The sequence below is a fragment of the Narcine bancroftii genome, chromosome 1 (genome assembly GCF_036971445.1).
Source record: "Narcine bancroftii isolate sNarBan1 chromosome 1, sNarBan1.hap1, whole genome shotgun sequence".
Lineage (NCBI taxonomy): Eukaryota > Metazoa > Chordata > Chondrichthyes > Torpediniformes > Narcinidae > Narcine > Narcine bancroftii.
This window is the reverse complement of record NC_091469.1, coordinates 415,891,799-415,907,277: the sequence shown is the minus strand read 5'-3', so window position 1 is coordinate 415,907,277 and position 15,479 is coordinate 415,891,799. Positions and strand designations below refer to the sequence as shown.

Genomic DNA, 15,479 nt, shown 5'->3' with positions numbered 1-15,479 from the left:
GATGCTGTCGGCTTCTGCCATCTCAAGTACTTCGATGTTGGAGATATACATATATGACATCACATACAACCCTGATATTCATTTTTCCTGCAGCCATGGCAGAATTACCACAAATTGGTAGTGCAAAAATTAATCTGTACATTGCGTACAAGATGTAAACAAACAAAGAACTGTAGACAGATAACAAATGTAAACAAACTGACTGTAATACAGAGAGAACGAAAAGAAAATCAATAAAGTGCAAAAGTAAGAGTCCTTAAATTAGTCTCTGATTGAGTTCGTCGTTGAGGAGTCTGATGGTGGCGGGGTACCAGCTGTTCCTGAAACCTGGTGGTGCAAGTCTTGTGGCACCTATACCTCTTTCCTGATGGTAGCATCGAGAACAGAGTGTGTGCTGAGTGGTGTGGATATTTGACGATTGCTGGTGGTCTCCGACAGCAGCGTTCCCTGTAGATATACAGGTGCCTAACCTTTTATCCGGGATTCCGAACAACAGCATCCTCCAAAAGCAGGCACTTTTTTTGGTAGATGACATTACACATAAGTAATGTTAATTTCCTGTCATAAATTTTCCATTTTCAGTGGGAGACCACCCCAGTCCCCCCGTCATTCCCGTACCCATCCCCTTTGGTGGAAAGGTGACTCTCAGCCCCCAGAAGCTGGTGGGAGAGAAGCAGGTGGGAGCAATGGCCGTCTTTATTATTCATAATTCCCCACGCAGCTGGAACCGCTCTGGTACTGGCATGTGGGATTATGGTTAAAGAAGACGGCCATTGCTCCCAAATTGAACTGGTGCAGCGCTCTGTAAACTCCAGGCTTGGCAGCACTGCATCTCTGCTGCCGCGTCGGGAGTTAGATGGTGGATGGGAACAGACAGCAGCATGCTGCTGGATATGCCCGAAGCCAGCCCAATGAGCTGGTGGAGTGTCTGAAAGTGCCAGCGCCCGGCTCCACTGTCCCAACAGCCCACTTCTCCTGTAGTTCTGCGATGAAGGTGTGGCCACTCTGGCCGGAGCCATGGTCCCTTATGCCGGAGCCCACCTGACCCTGATCATCCACCTCTTGTCCAGCTTTCTGACCCACTTGGCTGCCGGCTCCGAGCAACTGATGCTGGCTGCCTTTTTGGCTGATTTCCTGGGCCACCTCGTCGCCTCCAACCTCCACCTGAGCGAAGCACTGATTGAGAGCCTGCACCCCCGCCCCCGCCCCCACCCCGGTGTTCAGCCCAGCCTAGGACACTGGCCCTGTGGTGGAGGGTGCCAAATGACGGCCAGGGAAGGGGGTGGGGGATGGACTAACGGAGGGGATGGACATGGCTGGTGTACTTTTCCTCTCAATATGAATGTGAGTGCAGAGAAGAGGGCAGAAGGTCAAAATAATGATGCATTGTGTTCTGAGTTGGTGAGGAAGGACAGGAAGGGCATAAAACATAATTGCAGTTTATGGTTAGAGAGTATGAAATTGTCTAATTCAACACTAGGAGTATTAGAAATAGAGGTGATGAACTTAGAGTATGGATCAGTACATGGAATTATGATGTTGTGCCTTTTACAGAGACTTGGCTGAAGGAAGGATAGGATTGGTTGATGCAGGCACTGGAGTTTTGATGTTTTAAAAGGAATAGGATGGGAGTTAGAAAAGGGTGGGGAGTAGGATAACAGGTCAGGGATAGTATCACAGCTATAGAAAGAGAGGATGCTGCAGTGTCTACTGCAGCCAGAAATAGGAAGGAAGTTATCACTGTACTGGGAGTAGTCTATAGGCCCCCAAGTAGCCCTAGGGTCACCAAGGAGCAGATAAGCAGGCAGATTTTGGAATGGTGCAGGAATTATGGGAGACTTCAACTTCCATCATATTAACTGGCACTTCTGACTGCAAGAGGGATTGATTGGGCTGAATTTGTCAGGTGTGTTCAAGAAGGACTGGTGGCTGAATGGAATAATCTTCCGGAGGAAATTGTTGAGGCAGAGTAAATTCTTTCATTTAAGAGGAGGTTGGATATATACATGGATAAGAGGGGGTTGGAGGGTTATGGGTGGAGAATAGGCGGGGGAATCCAGTGGAGTTGTTTGAGTGAACCGGCGTGGACTTGAAGGGCCGAGATGGCCTGTTTCCATGCCATAAACTGTTATATGGTTATATGACACAGTATGTGGACCAGCTGACTAGTGGACCCTGAGCTTTTGCATTAGCTATAAATAAAGATAAAAGCAGACAAAATGGGGAAATCTTTAATTGGAGCAGAGCTAATTACAATGAGATGAGGCAGGGACTAGTGAGAATAAATTGAAAACAAATGTTCAAGGGTTAGAGCATAGAACTAATGTGGAAGAAGTTTAGGAACTACTTGTGCTGGGTTTAGGATGTTTGTCCCTCTGAGACAGGGAAAATGTGATAGGAAAAGGGAACCGTTGTTGACAAACGGGTGAAGCAACTAATCAAGAGGAAGAATGAAGCACACATTAGATATAGGAAGCAGGAAACAGGAAGGGCTCTTGAGAAGTATATATTAGCCAGTAAGGAGTTTAAGAAAGGACTAAGGAGTGCTCGAAGGAGACATGAGAAGGCCTTGGTATGTAAGGTTTGGAGAGCCCGAAGGCGTTCTATGCATATGTGAAAAACAGAGGGATGACGAGAATGAATGTGGGGGTGCTTAAGGTTAAAGGAAGCAACGTGCATGGTGGCGATGGAGGTTAGGTAGGTCCTAAATGAATACTTTGATCACCTTTATCATGGTGAGGTTGGAATAGAACAGGCTTGTGTGCTGGAAGGAGGTGTGGTGAATGTCTGCCATGCTGCCTGTCTCCCCTCTGGTGAGCCTTGCTGTACTAACATTGACTGTGCATTATCTCTACTGTTAAGGACACTCCCCTTGGGTATAACTGTGTATGCACCTATTTTCTTTCATTATTGTACCATGAGTTTCTGCCAATAAAAGCCATGATTATTGTTTGACCACATCGTCTTTGTCTACTTCATCAACTGGCACTTCAATTTTATTAGCAAAAATGGATGCAGCACTCAAGCCAGAGCGGCTGATAATCGACCAGTCTGCCCCAAGGGCCAGAGAAATTTTCAACCACTGGATTATTGTTTCGATTACTACATGGCTCGAAACAACATGGTCAATGAGGCGATACAATGGGGCCACCTGAATTCCCTGCTGGTGTGGACCCTTTTGCTGTAATGCAAAGAGCTACCACTCTGACTATAGCCCGGGAACGTCTGACTGCTTACTATGCAGTGCCACGGAATGTGGTGCTTGCTCGACACCAGTTGCTGACTAGACGCCAGAAACCCAGGGAAAAGTGATGCTGCCTGTGCACTGGCCCTCGATTCACTGGCAAACAAATGTGATGTCAGGGCAATGTGCAACAACACCGCAATGCCTTGAAGCTGGATGCTTTTGTCAACGGGATTGACTCCAGTAACATCCGACAGAGGCTGCTGGAGACTGAACCCTTAACCTACGACCAGGCAATCACTCTAGCCAAAACATTGAGAAGTGCCATGTGGTCCAGTGAAATGCTAGAAACCGAAAAGGAAACATCCAAGAGTGCTGGAGGCCTGAAGGAAAGAAAAGGGCGAACTCCTGAAAAATGCTACTTCTGTGATAAGAGCTGTCACCCCAGACAAATTAGCTTGATTTGCTACCTGCAGCTATTGTGGGAAACTCAGCCACTTTGCTAAAGCGTGTCAGGCGAAAAGTACTCACACTGATAAGAAGAAGAAGAGAAGCACCAAGAAAATGCACCCTGGAGCTGCAGGAATGGAAGACAACTGTGAAAAGGGGGAATCTTCAGACAAGCAGGCTGAATCGACTTCAAGTGACGGCGAGGTGAGATCCCCTGTGATAGCTCAATTGACTGTAAAGTTTGGGGGATGTTACAGACTGGAACAGTTGACTATGAAGGGGAGGTGAATTGTGAGACTCTTGATTGTCTAATAGACTCTGGGAGTACTGACAGCTACATCCACGAGAAAGTTGCCAGAGCCTTAAATTTGCGGAGATATCCAGCGAACCGAGAGATATTGATGGTTTGTAGTGAACTTATAAAAACTGTACGGGACAAGTGTAAAGTTACTTTAAATTTGCAGGGACATTGCCTTGCTGATGTGTGGCTCTTTATTATGCTGAAGCTCTGCGCCCCTGTGTTACTGGGGTTAGATATTCAATCTCAGATGAACAGTGTAGTGTTAAATTTTAGTGGGCCATTACCCACACTACCCTGCACTAGTTACTGTGGTCTGTCTGCATTAAAGATCAAAGCTCCTTTCCTTTTCAGTGATTTATTCCCTGAGTGTCAGCCAATTGCCACTAAGAGCCATTCTTACAGCAAAGAGGATCGTGAGTTTATCAAAGCAGAGACCCAGAGATTGCTTAAAGAGGGAGTAATTGAACCTGGTAAGAGTCCGTGGCGAGCCCAAGTGGTAGTCGTGAAAAATCACACCAAGAGACGACTGGTGCTGACTACAGCAAGACAATCAACCGTTACACTAACCTGGATGCCTACCCCATGCCACGCATCAATGAAATGATTAATCAGATAGCGCAATACAAAGTGTACTCCACTATCAACCTCAAAGCAGCTTATCACCAAATCCCCATTAAGAAAAGGGAACGGCCCTATACGGCTTTTGAGGTGTTGAATGTTCTGAAAAACATTAAGATTGTTAAGTGTCTGGGGCTAGACATGATATACACTAGGTTGCTGTTGGAGGAAAGAGAGTGCTCGGGATATGGCAATGATCTTTGAGTGTTTAGCCAGAAAGAAGGTGCTGGAGGATTGGAGAATGGCAAATGTGGTCCTCTTGTTAAAGGTAATCTGGAGAATCCTGGGAAATGTAGACTAGTGAGTCTTACGTCAGCGGTGTTCAGGTTATTGGAGAGGTTTCTTAAGGATAGGATCTATGAGCATTTGAAGGAGTGCAGTCTACTCAAAGATAGCATGGCTTTGTGAAGGGAAGGTTGTGCCTCATGAGGAGGTAACAAAAAAAATTGATATGGGTACGGTGGTAGATAAACCCTGATTTAACGCAAACCTAGATATAACGCGATCAGCCAGTGGACCCCTTTTTTTTCCTCTTTCCAGAATTGAAATTGTTTTCAGATCAAAATGAAATGCACCATTAGAAGAGAAAATATTTTTCAGTGATGAAAGATGAGCGTCACGCACTTGATGCGATCAACAATAAAAGTCAAACCCAAATTGCACGTGACCTCGGCATACCTGAATCAACATTTTGTGGCTGGAAATCTCAGGAAAATAAGTTATATGCATTGCTTTGGAAAGATGAGGAAGAGGTGGGACTAAAGGCCAAGCTCATGAAGACAGCCAAAGATGTCAGCCTCAAATGACTCCCTGTATGAGTAGTTCATTCAAGCATGCTCAGAAGGCCTTCCATTTTCCAGACCTATTCTCAAAGCTCAAGCCGAGTAGTTTGACCAGCTGGTCAATGGAGAAACCACACAATTTAAAGCTAGCAATGGATGGCTAGACTGGTTTAAACACCATCATGGGATTTCTCAAGTGTTATTGTCTGGAGAAATTCGATCAGCTGACAGTACCACTGCAAGCGAATACCTGGCAGAACTAAAATCTCTCTTAGAAGAAGGTGGCTATGTCAAAGCACAAGTATACAGCTGTGGTGAAACAGACCTCTGCTACAAGATGATCCCAGACCACATGCTGTCTAGCAAAGATGATGCCCATTGACATGAGGGGTTTAAACAATGCAAAGATCGAGTGACATTGTTGTTTTATGTTAACAAAACTAGAACATGTAAGTTAAAACCACTCATCGTTGGCAAATTTCACTTGCCCTGATGTTTCTACCATGTCGACATGAAGTTGTTACCGTTCGAGTACGTGGATAGCAACAATGCTGAGGATTGGTTTTGCGTAACTTTTGTCCCTGCTGACGGTGCTCATTTTCATAAGCAAAAGCTAGAAACCAAGCTTTTCTTTTGCTTAACAACAGTCCTGCCCACTCGCCAGTTGCCAACCTAGTAAGCTGTGACAGAAAGATCCGAGTTTCTTGCCTCCCAAAGAACACTACATCTAAGATCCAGCCCCTAGATCAGGGGATCATCTCCATTTTCAAGCAGAATTACAGACGTGAATTAATTAATTAACACTGGTAGACTATATGAAAAGCATGAATGTTAAAGAATTTTGCCATTTAGATAGGAAGGGCTAGGCAGCAGTCAGCCCCTTGTATGTGGAAAAATACTGTGAGAAGGGCCTGGGTCCAGCCTTTTAATCACAAAAATCCACCAAGGAAGATTATGAAGATGATGACGATGAGAAAGAATTTTATGGCTTCACAGATGAAGAGGTGGGTGAGACGCAGAGGCGGTTTCAAATTAGCAAAGTTGATTTTCACCAGTGGTACTCTGCCGATAACGAATGCCCGATATATATCTCGGACTCCGAGATCATCTGTAACATTACTATAGCACCAGTTCCTGAACCATAGGAGGATGACAATAAGGGGCATCCACCCCCACCCCTGAAGCCATCGAGTACCTTGAGGCTAGTCTACATTGGCTGGAGACCCAGGATGTGGAGCACATAAAAATCTTCCAGCCCTAAAGCATTTTGGATTTCGCTCGCTGCCAGTGACTTTTTTTAAGAAATAAAATGATGATTGTAAGAAATTTTAAAAAATGATTGCAAATGCAATCTAATTTTTTTTTTTAGTCCTGAACCATCACGTTATAACAGAGTTCCACTGTATATGGATTTCAGTAGGGCATTTGACTAGGTCCCCCATGAGAGACTCGTTCAGGAAGTCAAGAGGCATAGGATCTATGGAACTGTCGCTGTGTGGATAAAAAAAATTGGTTTGCATCTGGAAATAGAGAATAGAAGTGGATGGAAAGCCTGGAGGTCAGGACTGGAGGACTGCCTCAAGGATCCGTTCTGGGGCCCCTGCTCTTTGTGATTTTTATAAATGATCTAGGTAGAAGAATGGGTCAGTAAGATTGCAGATGATATGAAAGTTGGAGGAGTTGTGGATGGTGCTGAAGGTTGTCGTAGATTACAAAAGGATATAGATAGGCTACAGAGTTGGCCAGAATTGTGGTAGATGGAGTTCCATTCAGATGTGTGAGATGATGCATTTTGAAGGCTGAGTTCGAAAGAGCTTCTTAATTATCCTATCAACCTGTGCAGCAACCTTGAGCAACCCAAGGTCTCTCTGTTCAAGGATGGTGGTGGAGGCTGAAACATTAGGGGCATTTAAGAAACTGTTCGACAGGCACATAGATGGAAGAAAAATAGAGGGTTACGAGGAAGGGAGGTATTTTTTAAAGGAATATATGAGTCGGCAGAACATCGAGGGCAAAAAGCCCTGCACTCTGCTATAGTGTACTATGTTTTACCGCATTTTCCTGCCTTCTCTCCATAACCTTTGACACCCTTTCAAATCAAGAACCTATGAAGCTCTGCATTAAATTGAAAGTATAATTGCAAAATACTACAGGGGAATTTCTAAATTATTTCAGGGGTGACATGATTGACGTAGCGGTTAGTGGAATGCCTTTACAATGCCAGCGATTGGGAACCGGGGTTCAAATCCCGTGCTGTCTGTACATTCTCCCCTTGTCTGCGTGGATTTTCCTCATGGGCTGTGGTTTCCTCCCACCATTCGAAACGTATTGGGGTGTAGGTTGATTGGGTGGCGCAGACACGTGGGTCAAAATGGCCTGTTACTGTGCTGTATATCCATATTTTTAAAAAAAACTTTTAACTAGAACACAAGCCTTAGATCTATAGTTTGGAATTTGACATTTTTTTTAATATGTTTCGGTCTTAGGCTCTTTGTGAATTGAATGCAACTGGGTGTCATCAGAATTATTCAAATTTAAAAGAATGTCGACTCAAGTTTAAACCAGATTTTATTGTATTTTCCATCAAAAAAAACCAGATACTCCATCTCAACGTGTCCAGTTTATCCTGGGGATAGAAGATGATGATGAGGAGCACATGCCTCATGATCTTTTCACAGAACTGGATGAACTTTGCTTCCGTGATGGAGAAGATTGTGAATGGAAAGAAACTGCCCGGTAAGTACCAGTACTAATATTGCAATAGAAGAGGTTGTTATTGTAATTCTTGTCTAGGATGGTGTTTACACTTTGTCATTCCACAATCACACTTAGAATCTGACCAGAAAAGCATTAATTATTACTACTTTATATTGTACACAAATGAAAATACTTTTATCTGTAACCAAGCTAATAATTTTTACTGCTTCATCAGAATCTTGGGAGTTTTATTTAATCTATTTTTGTAATGTTAAATGTTAAATCATCAGATTTTAGGAATAAAAGCATTTTAATGTGCAGCAAATGATTTGGAAACACTAGAAATTTGTATTAAATATACAAAATTATTTTCAAAGCTTATTGTCAAGAAATATGTCCACTCTCATTCTAGCAACTTGATTTTAATTCAACTAACTGACCATTTAAATGTCATTAGATATAATCAAAATTGAAAACGCTAGATATATTTAACAGGTCACAGACTTTGTTTGGGAAGAGAAACAGCTAACATTTCAGATCCTGCTGAATACCTTCCAGTTTGTTTGGGTTTTATTATGTGTTAAGTAAAGGTAGGAGTTAAACTTGTTACTTGTAAAGAATTACTTCCCTTTGTTAGACTATTGCTTTGCTGTTTTAATGAGAGCTAGGTCAGAAAAATCTTATCTTCCTACTCTATTTAACCAGACTAGATAATCAGTTACTCAACACAAATTAGGTTGTTGAAGCTGATTCAAAAGTGACTTCATTTCAGACCTGATCAAATATGCCATATGGCACAATTTGTCTTTTTTAATCTCTGTTTTTAACTGATTTCTCCTCTACCTCAGTTCTTGGCCTCTTTCAACAAATTTTATTTATAGCATCATCTTCCTTCCCTTTGGAACCCATTTTCCCTAAACTTCCTTTGATACTACATTTTTGTCTTTTTATATTTCCAAAACATTTTCTCCACTGAGATACTGTCCTCAACCCTTTCAATTTGTTGGCAAAATCCTACTTTTCATTCCTCAATCTTCAAAAGTTCTTGAAGGTTACCTCCCAATGCCATTGTTCTTCCTACAACTGCACATAGATTCACACGTCAAGAGTGACAGTAGATTTTGCACTAAAATAACTGTAGCCAAAGCTACAATTTACCATATTGTAACTTTCATTCAGCTAGATTAGGCTTGTTTTTCTCTGCCTTTTTGTCATATTTGATATGATCATTTGCACCAACCTGCTATTCATTATCCAAATGAATGGGATTAGTTCCCTTGGCTATATCCAATTATAACTAGACCATGTGCAGCAGTTGTTTTTGTTTTCATTGTTACGCTATTACTTTTTAAAGATCCTCAAGGGGAATAAATTGTACAGGGTCATGTGTGATTTCACTGATATCAATAACTAATATTAAGTACTCTTTGGACTTTTATCAAGAATTATTATTGAGTAAAATATGTTTCTTCTAGTCTTGCCATCATCTTTGGAGAGGAGTGTGGTAGGAGCAAATGAAAATTAATTTAAATCAAAGTTTGAGATTGAATTTAGATCAAAACTCTATGGCGTTTGTATTCTTTTGAATTATCTTTAATTATGCATTTTATTGTGTGGTTTTAAACTAATAAATAAAATTAAAAAAAACTTTATGGTGTTTGACAAGGTCCTGCATGATTCTCTAAATCTATGACAGTATCTTCTGCAGATCAGATGAAAATTGTTGAGAGCATTGACAGATGGAATTTAATCTTGTTAAGTGTATACAAGAGGTATACAAGATGCCTTTTTCCCAGGGTTAGACTAACAAACACCAGAGGACATTGTACACGGTGAGGCAGAAAAGTTTAAGGAAGACATCAGGGGTAAGTTTTTACAGAGAGAGCAGTGGGTACCTGGAAGGCATTTTCAGGGATGGTGGTGGAGACTGGTACAATAGGAACTTATAAAAGACTCTTGGATAGGTGTAAGAAAATAGAGGATTATGGGTATGAGGAGGGGAAGGTTTAGTTTGTTGTGAAGGTCGGCATAACATCATGGGCTGAAGGGCCTGTACTATGGTGTAAAGGTTTATGTTTTATGATGGTAGGGCAATGGAAGCAAAGTTTAAGAAGATGGATAAAATGGAGAAATAATTTTGCATTCTATCCAGTATATCTTGACCTATGTTAAGTTTTGGTCCTCTGTCCAATTTAAATTATCCTTGTTAAAATAATTTCACAACTTTATCCTGTTCACACAGCTTTCTTTGTCACAGTTCATTTTCCTGAATTTGTCTTCTGACTTTTGAGAAAGGTGGAAGCAAATCTGAAATCTGAAATCTTATATGGCCACTGTTCAATAAAGCTGAAATTAATTTTGTGATATATAACAAATCCACAGGCAAATGTTACAACCTGCTACTCTGCATCATTATTTCTTCAGTTCTGAATACCTGCAAGGAAACTGAGACAGAATTTGTCTTTCAGCTGACCATATAACTGTCACAGAATTTCTCTTGAAAGCAGTTCTTACTGCATGCTCCCAAATAGGGTCTTTAAATTCATCATAAAATACATTCCTCTTTGATTAATAGTCAAACTTAAAAGCCTCTTTTTAGCTCAGAAGTATCTCATTAATCTGCTTCTTACCCTCAAGCAAATGAAGTTGCTCAGCCACTGCTCTGGCCTTCTGAAAATAGTTTTTCATATTTCTGACAAGCAGTTGGTGTTAAATTGCTTTACTGTTTTTTAATGAAGATAAACCAATGTTGTGCATCTGCTTATCGATCATCTGAAGCCTTCTATAAAGACCACAATTTTTAATTGAGAAGTTCTCAATAGCATTGTTAAGTTTTCCAGTAATATATTGTGCAGTGTCATTTTCACTATATAGTGCGCTACTCTATCGATCTTGATGCAAGATCTCGCTGTTCCTACCACTTGCCTTCTCATCCTTAAACTCGTCAGCCAGCCCTGATGCGCATCCTTAAACTCGTCATCCAGCCCTGATGCATTCTTCAAACTACTTGAATTGCTGCTTCTCAAGGAGGAATGCTTCCATAGACCAAGAGGGTCCTTAATAGGTTGCGGAGAACTTAAATGCAAAAAGAGATATTTTTGTGTATGGGGTAACACACTCTTGGCAGGAGATTGCAGAACCGATGACTAATATTGATATGAAATAATCCTGGAATGAACTTGAGAGAAAGTATGATCTTGACCTTGACCTTCACGGGCATGGAAGTCTAGCTGTGTATTTGAGGTCACAGGAAGTCACAAATCTCAATAAGAATAGGAAATGCAAACTGAGTATGGGGCCTTTTGAAAAGCATGGTTTTGTTGGAAGTAGAATTAGTTAAATTTGGAGTGCTGATGTTGAATTTTTCTTTCCAAGGAAAAATTTTTCAAATTTTATTATTGTTAATGTCAGAAATTTACTCCCGAAAATTGTTTGTTATGAAAGGGCTGCTGGAAAGGTAGGGAAATACATTTCTCAAACCAGTTTATAGTTCTGGAATTTTGTATGGTGTCGCTCTGCTCCAAATGAGCTAAGAGAAGCTAGAAGAACTAAGTGGGTTAGGCAGCGTTTATGGATAGAAATGGTCAGTCAACATTTCAGGTTGTGACCCTGTAGACTATTTCTTTCCATGGACCTGTTGACCTCCTCCATCTTTACTTTGTTCATTCGGGATTTCAGTACTTGCTGATCTTGCATTTCTCTGCTCCAAGTTAAGCCTGTTTTAAACTACATATTAGTTTCCCTGAGCTGTGAGAACAAAATTCAAGGCCAAAGGCAAAGTAAAGCAAGAACTCTGAAAGGAAACTGAAAAAATACTTTGCAGGTCAGACAGCATCTTTGGCGAGAGAAGCAGATTTACCAGGTTGGGTTGAGAATGCTAATGTAAGGTTACTGACCTGGGACAGTGGGTGGGGGGGGGGGGGGGGGGATCGACTCTTTTGATCTACTCAGCATTTTCAGCATTTAGTTTTTTGAATATCCACCACATTTATATCTTGAAGTCTTTCAGTTATTCATCCAAGATTATATGATATTATATGATATTTAAGTGACATTACATAAAAGATTCTCATTTAAGCCACTTTAAAAGAAGCATCTACCGTAACACAGGTATTCATTTGTATGCAATGATGACAGTAGTCTATTGTCGCAGCATTTCTCAATTGTAACGCCCTGCATGTATCAAAAGTGAGGACAGAGCATCCATCTGGTGTTATATTTAACAGCACTGCCAGGGACCTGCCTTTTATCTTCACTTTTCCAGTATCTGACTGTAGACCTTTATTCATAAAGCATATATTTGTACCAATTATAGGACATAATAGAGCACAAAAGTAGAATAATGGAGACATGACTCCCGAAACTTGTAAGAAAAATCGAAGGTTAACCAGTCGATTGAATATTGCAAGTCCATTCCTACATGAATTCCTTTAAGCTCATTCTATACCAAAAGTAACTATGATTTAGAAACAATATTAAGACTGATGAAGGGTTCCAGCCCACAATGTTAACAGGTCTTTTTTCTCCTGCTGAGTTCCTCAAGCAGATTGCGTGTTGCCCCAGATTCCAGCATCTGCTATCTCGTGTTCTTTAATAATTCAAACATTCTTCTTCTGCCTTTTATAAGATAAAGTCTAACTGCATTATTTTAATCGTAAACTTGTTTTAATTTGCTCTTTCAAGGAAATACTCAAACTAGCTGTTTTTTGAGTATCTTCTTACCATGCCATAGAAATCTGACATATAATTCAGTACTAAATATGGTTATATTAACTTGCTTTTCATCTCAGATGGCTGAAATTTGAGGAGGATGTGGAAGATGGAGGGGAGCGATGGAGTAAACCGTATGTAGCTACCCTCTCTTTACATAGTCTGTTTGAGTTGAGAAGCTGCATTTTAAATGGAACAGTCATGCTGGACATGAGAGCAAATAACACAGAAGAAATAGCAGGTTTGTACAATTACAGATGCTATGTATTCAATTTTACTTTTCTTCTTTTGTGCGCAGTTGGCGTAATGCTTTAGTAAACTCATTAAAATTAAAATAAGCTTTCTAAAATCATGAACTTTCAAATGATAGTTATGTATGTTTTATGAAGTGTAGCTCTGAAATGTGCCGTTGATGTTAGTCTAATTGAAACCATTTTCCAACGGATTATGTCATTTTATCAAGACATAAATTAATAGGGTGTGTCTGTTAATTCAGCAATTAAGAGCTTCCAGGTTTAATGTACCAGAGTTTAAATTGCCATAAATGAAATGCATAATATGAAACTATGGGCTTAATTATTCTCTCCTATGTCTGTATTAAATTTATTCCTTGACATTTCTTCAGAAGAGTAGAATTATAAATTTTGTGGGCTACTTTGAAGAGTTCTCATAAATTTCAGTTACTTATCCCTAACTGACGAAAGCATTTACTTGCCCTTTATCTGAAAAAGAGAATAGAATGGAACATTACAGCGCAGTACAGGCCTTTTGGCTCATGATGTTATAAAAAACTAAACTCTTCTTACCTCATACCCTCTACTTTTCTTTCACCCATGTATCTGTCTAAAAGTCTGTTAAATACCCCTGTTGTTGTAGCATTCACCACCACCTGGCAATATATTATAGGCACCCAAAACTCTTGTGTTTTTAAAAAAAAATTACCCCATATGTCTCCTCTAAACCTCCCTTCACTTTGCACTGATGTCCTCTTGTGTTTGCTACTCCCGCCCTGGGAAAAAGTTGCTGGCTGTCTACCTTATTTATGCCTCTCATAATCTTGTAGACCTCTATCAAGTCTCCTCTCATCCTTCTACATTCCAAAGAGAAAAGTTCCAGGTCTGCTAACCTTGTCTCATAAGACTTGTTTTCCAATCTAGGCAACATCTTGATAAATCTCCTCTACACTTCCACATACTTCCTGTAATGAGGTGACCAGAACTGAACACAATATTCTAAGTCTGGCCTCACCAGACCACTCCTGGACACAATTCCCGTACTAATGAAATCCAGCATATTATCCTATCAATCTGCATAGCAATTTTGAGAGATCTATGGATTTAGACCTCAAGATCCCTCTGTTCTTCCACATTGTTAAGTATCCTACCATTAATCACTGAATCTGCCTTCAAGTTTGACTTTCCAGAATGCATATTTACCAGGATTTAACTCCATTGCCACTTTTCTGCCCAACTCTGTATCCTGTCTAAATCCATTTGTAACCTATGTTAACCATATAACAATAGTTTAGTGGCACAGGAAATAAATAGAGAGGGGTGTTTGGTTCGGTGCGGACTAGAAGGGCCTAATGGCCTGTTTCCGTGCTGTAAATTGTTATGTTAATTGTTATGTTATAAGTGAGGCATGTAATAATGATACGGCAGTCGTCATGGGGGACTTTAACTTCCACATAGATTGGGAAAATCAAGTTGGTCGTGGGAGTCTGGAAGAGGACTTCATAGAATGCATCTGCGATAGCTTTCTTGAGCAGCATGTTATGGAACCCAAAAGAGAAAATGCTCTCCTGGATCTAGTGTTGTGCAATGAGATAGGTAGAGTAAATGATGTAATAGTCAGAGAACATCTGGGAAATAGTGATCATAGTATGATTGAATTTCTCATTCAGATGGAAGGGGAAATAGTTAGATCTAAAACTAATATATTATGCTTAAACAGGGGTGACTACCATAGGATGAGGGAAGAATTGGGCAGAGTGGACTGGGAGCACAGGCTAATTGATGAAATAGTTGAGGAACAGTGGAAGATTTTCAAAGAAATATTTTGTAATGCTCAACAAAAATATATTCCAGTCAGGAAAAAGGGCAGCAAGGGAGGGAAAAATCAATCGTGGTTAACAAAGGAAATAAAGGAGAGTATAAAATTGAAGGCCCAGGTGTACAAAGCTGCAAAGAGCAGTGGGAAACTGGAAGATTGGGAAAACTTTAAGAGACAACAAGGGGTTACAAAGCGGGTAATAAGAAATGGGAAAAAAGGATTATGAAAGTAAATTGGCACAAAATATAAAAACAGAAAGCAAAAAATTTTATAAATATATAAAACGGAAGAGGGTGGCCAGAGTTAACATAGGACCCTTGGAGGATGAGAAAGGAAAACTGGTAGCAAAAAATGAGGAAATGGCCAAGACATTAAACAAATATTTTGTGTCAGTCTTCACGGTGGAAGACACTTCCAGCATGCCCAAGTGCGGAGTTAAGGATGCGAATGTTGGGGAGGGCCTTGATAAAATAGTTGTTTCAAAGGAAGTAGTGATGGAGAAACTAATGGGACTAAAGCCAGACAAATCACCTGGTCCTGATGATATGCATTCATGGGTTCTGAAGGAAATGGCAGAAGTTATAGTTGATGCATTGGTGGTCATATACCAAAATTCCTTGGATTCTGGGCTGGTCCCGGCAGACTGGAAGACAGCAAATGTCACGCCACTTTTTAAGAAGGGATG

At 40.6% G+C, this 15,479-nt stretch overlaps 1 protein-coding gene across 8 annotated transcripts in view; it reads left to right on the top strand.

Moving 5' to 3' along the window:
• LOC138751570 (sodium bicarbonate cotransporter 3-like) overlaps positions 1-15,479 on the top strand; it is a 277,417-nt gene that overhangs the window by 111,946 nt on the left and 149,992 nt on the right. For all 8 annotated transcript variants that reach the window (XM_069914014.1, XM_069914011.1, XM_069914018.1 and 5 more), the window contains 2 exons: positions 7,933-8,071; positions 12,823-12,983. In XM_069914014.1, coding sequence (XP_069770115.1) covers positions 7,933-8,071; positions 12,823-12,983 — 300 coding nt within the window. The remainder of the gene's footprint in view (positions 1-7,932; positions 8,072-12,822; positions 12,984-15,479) is intronic.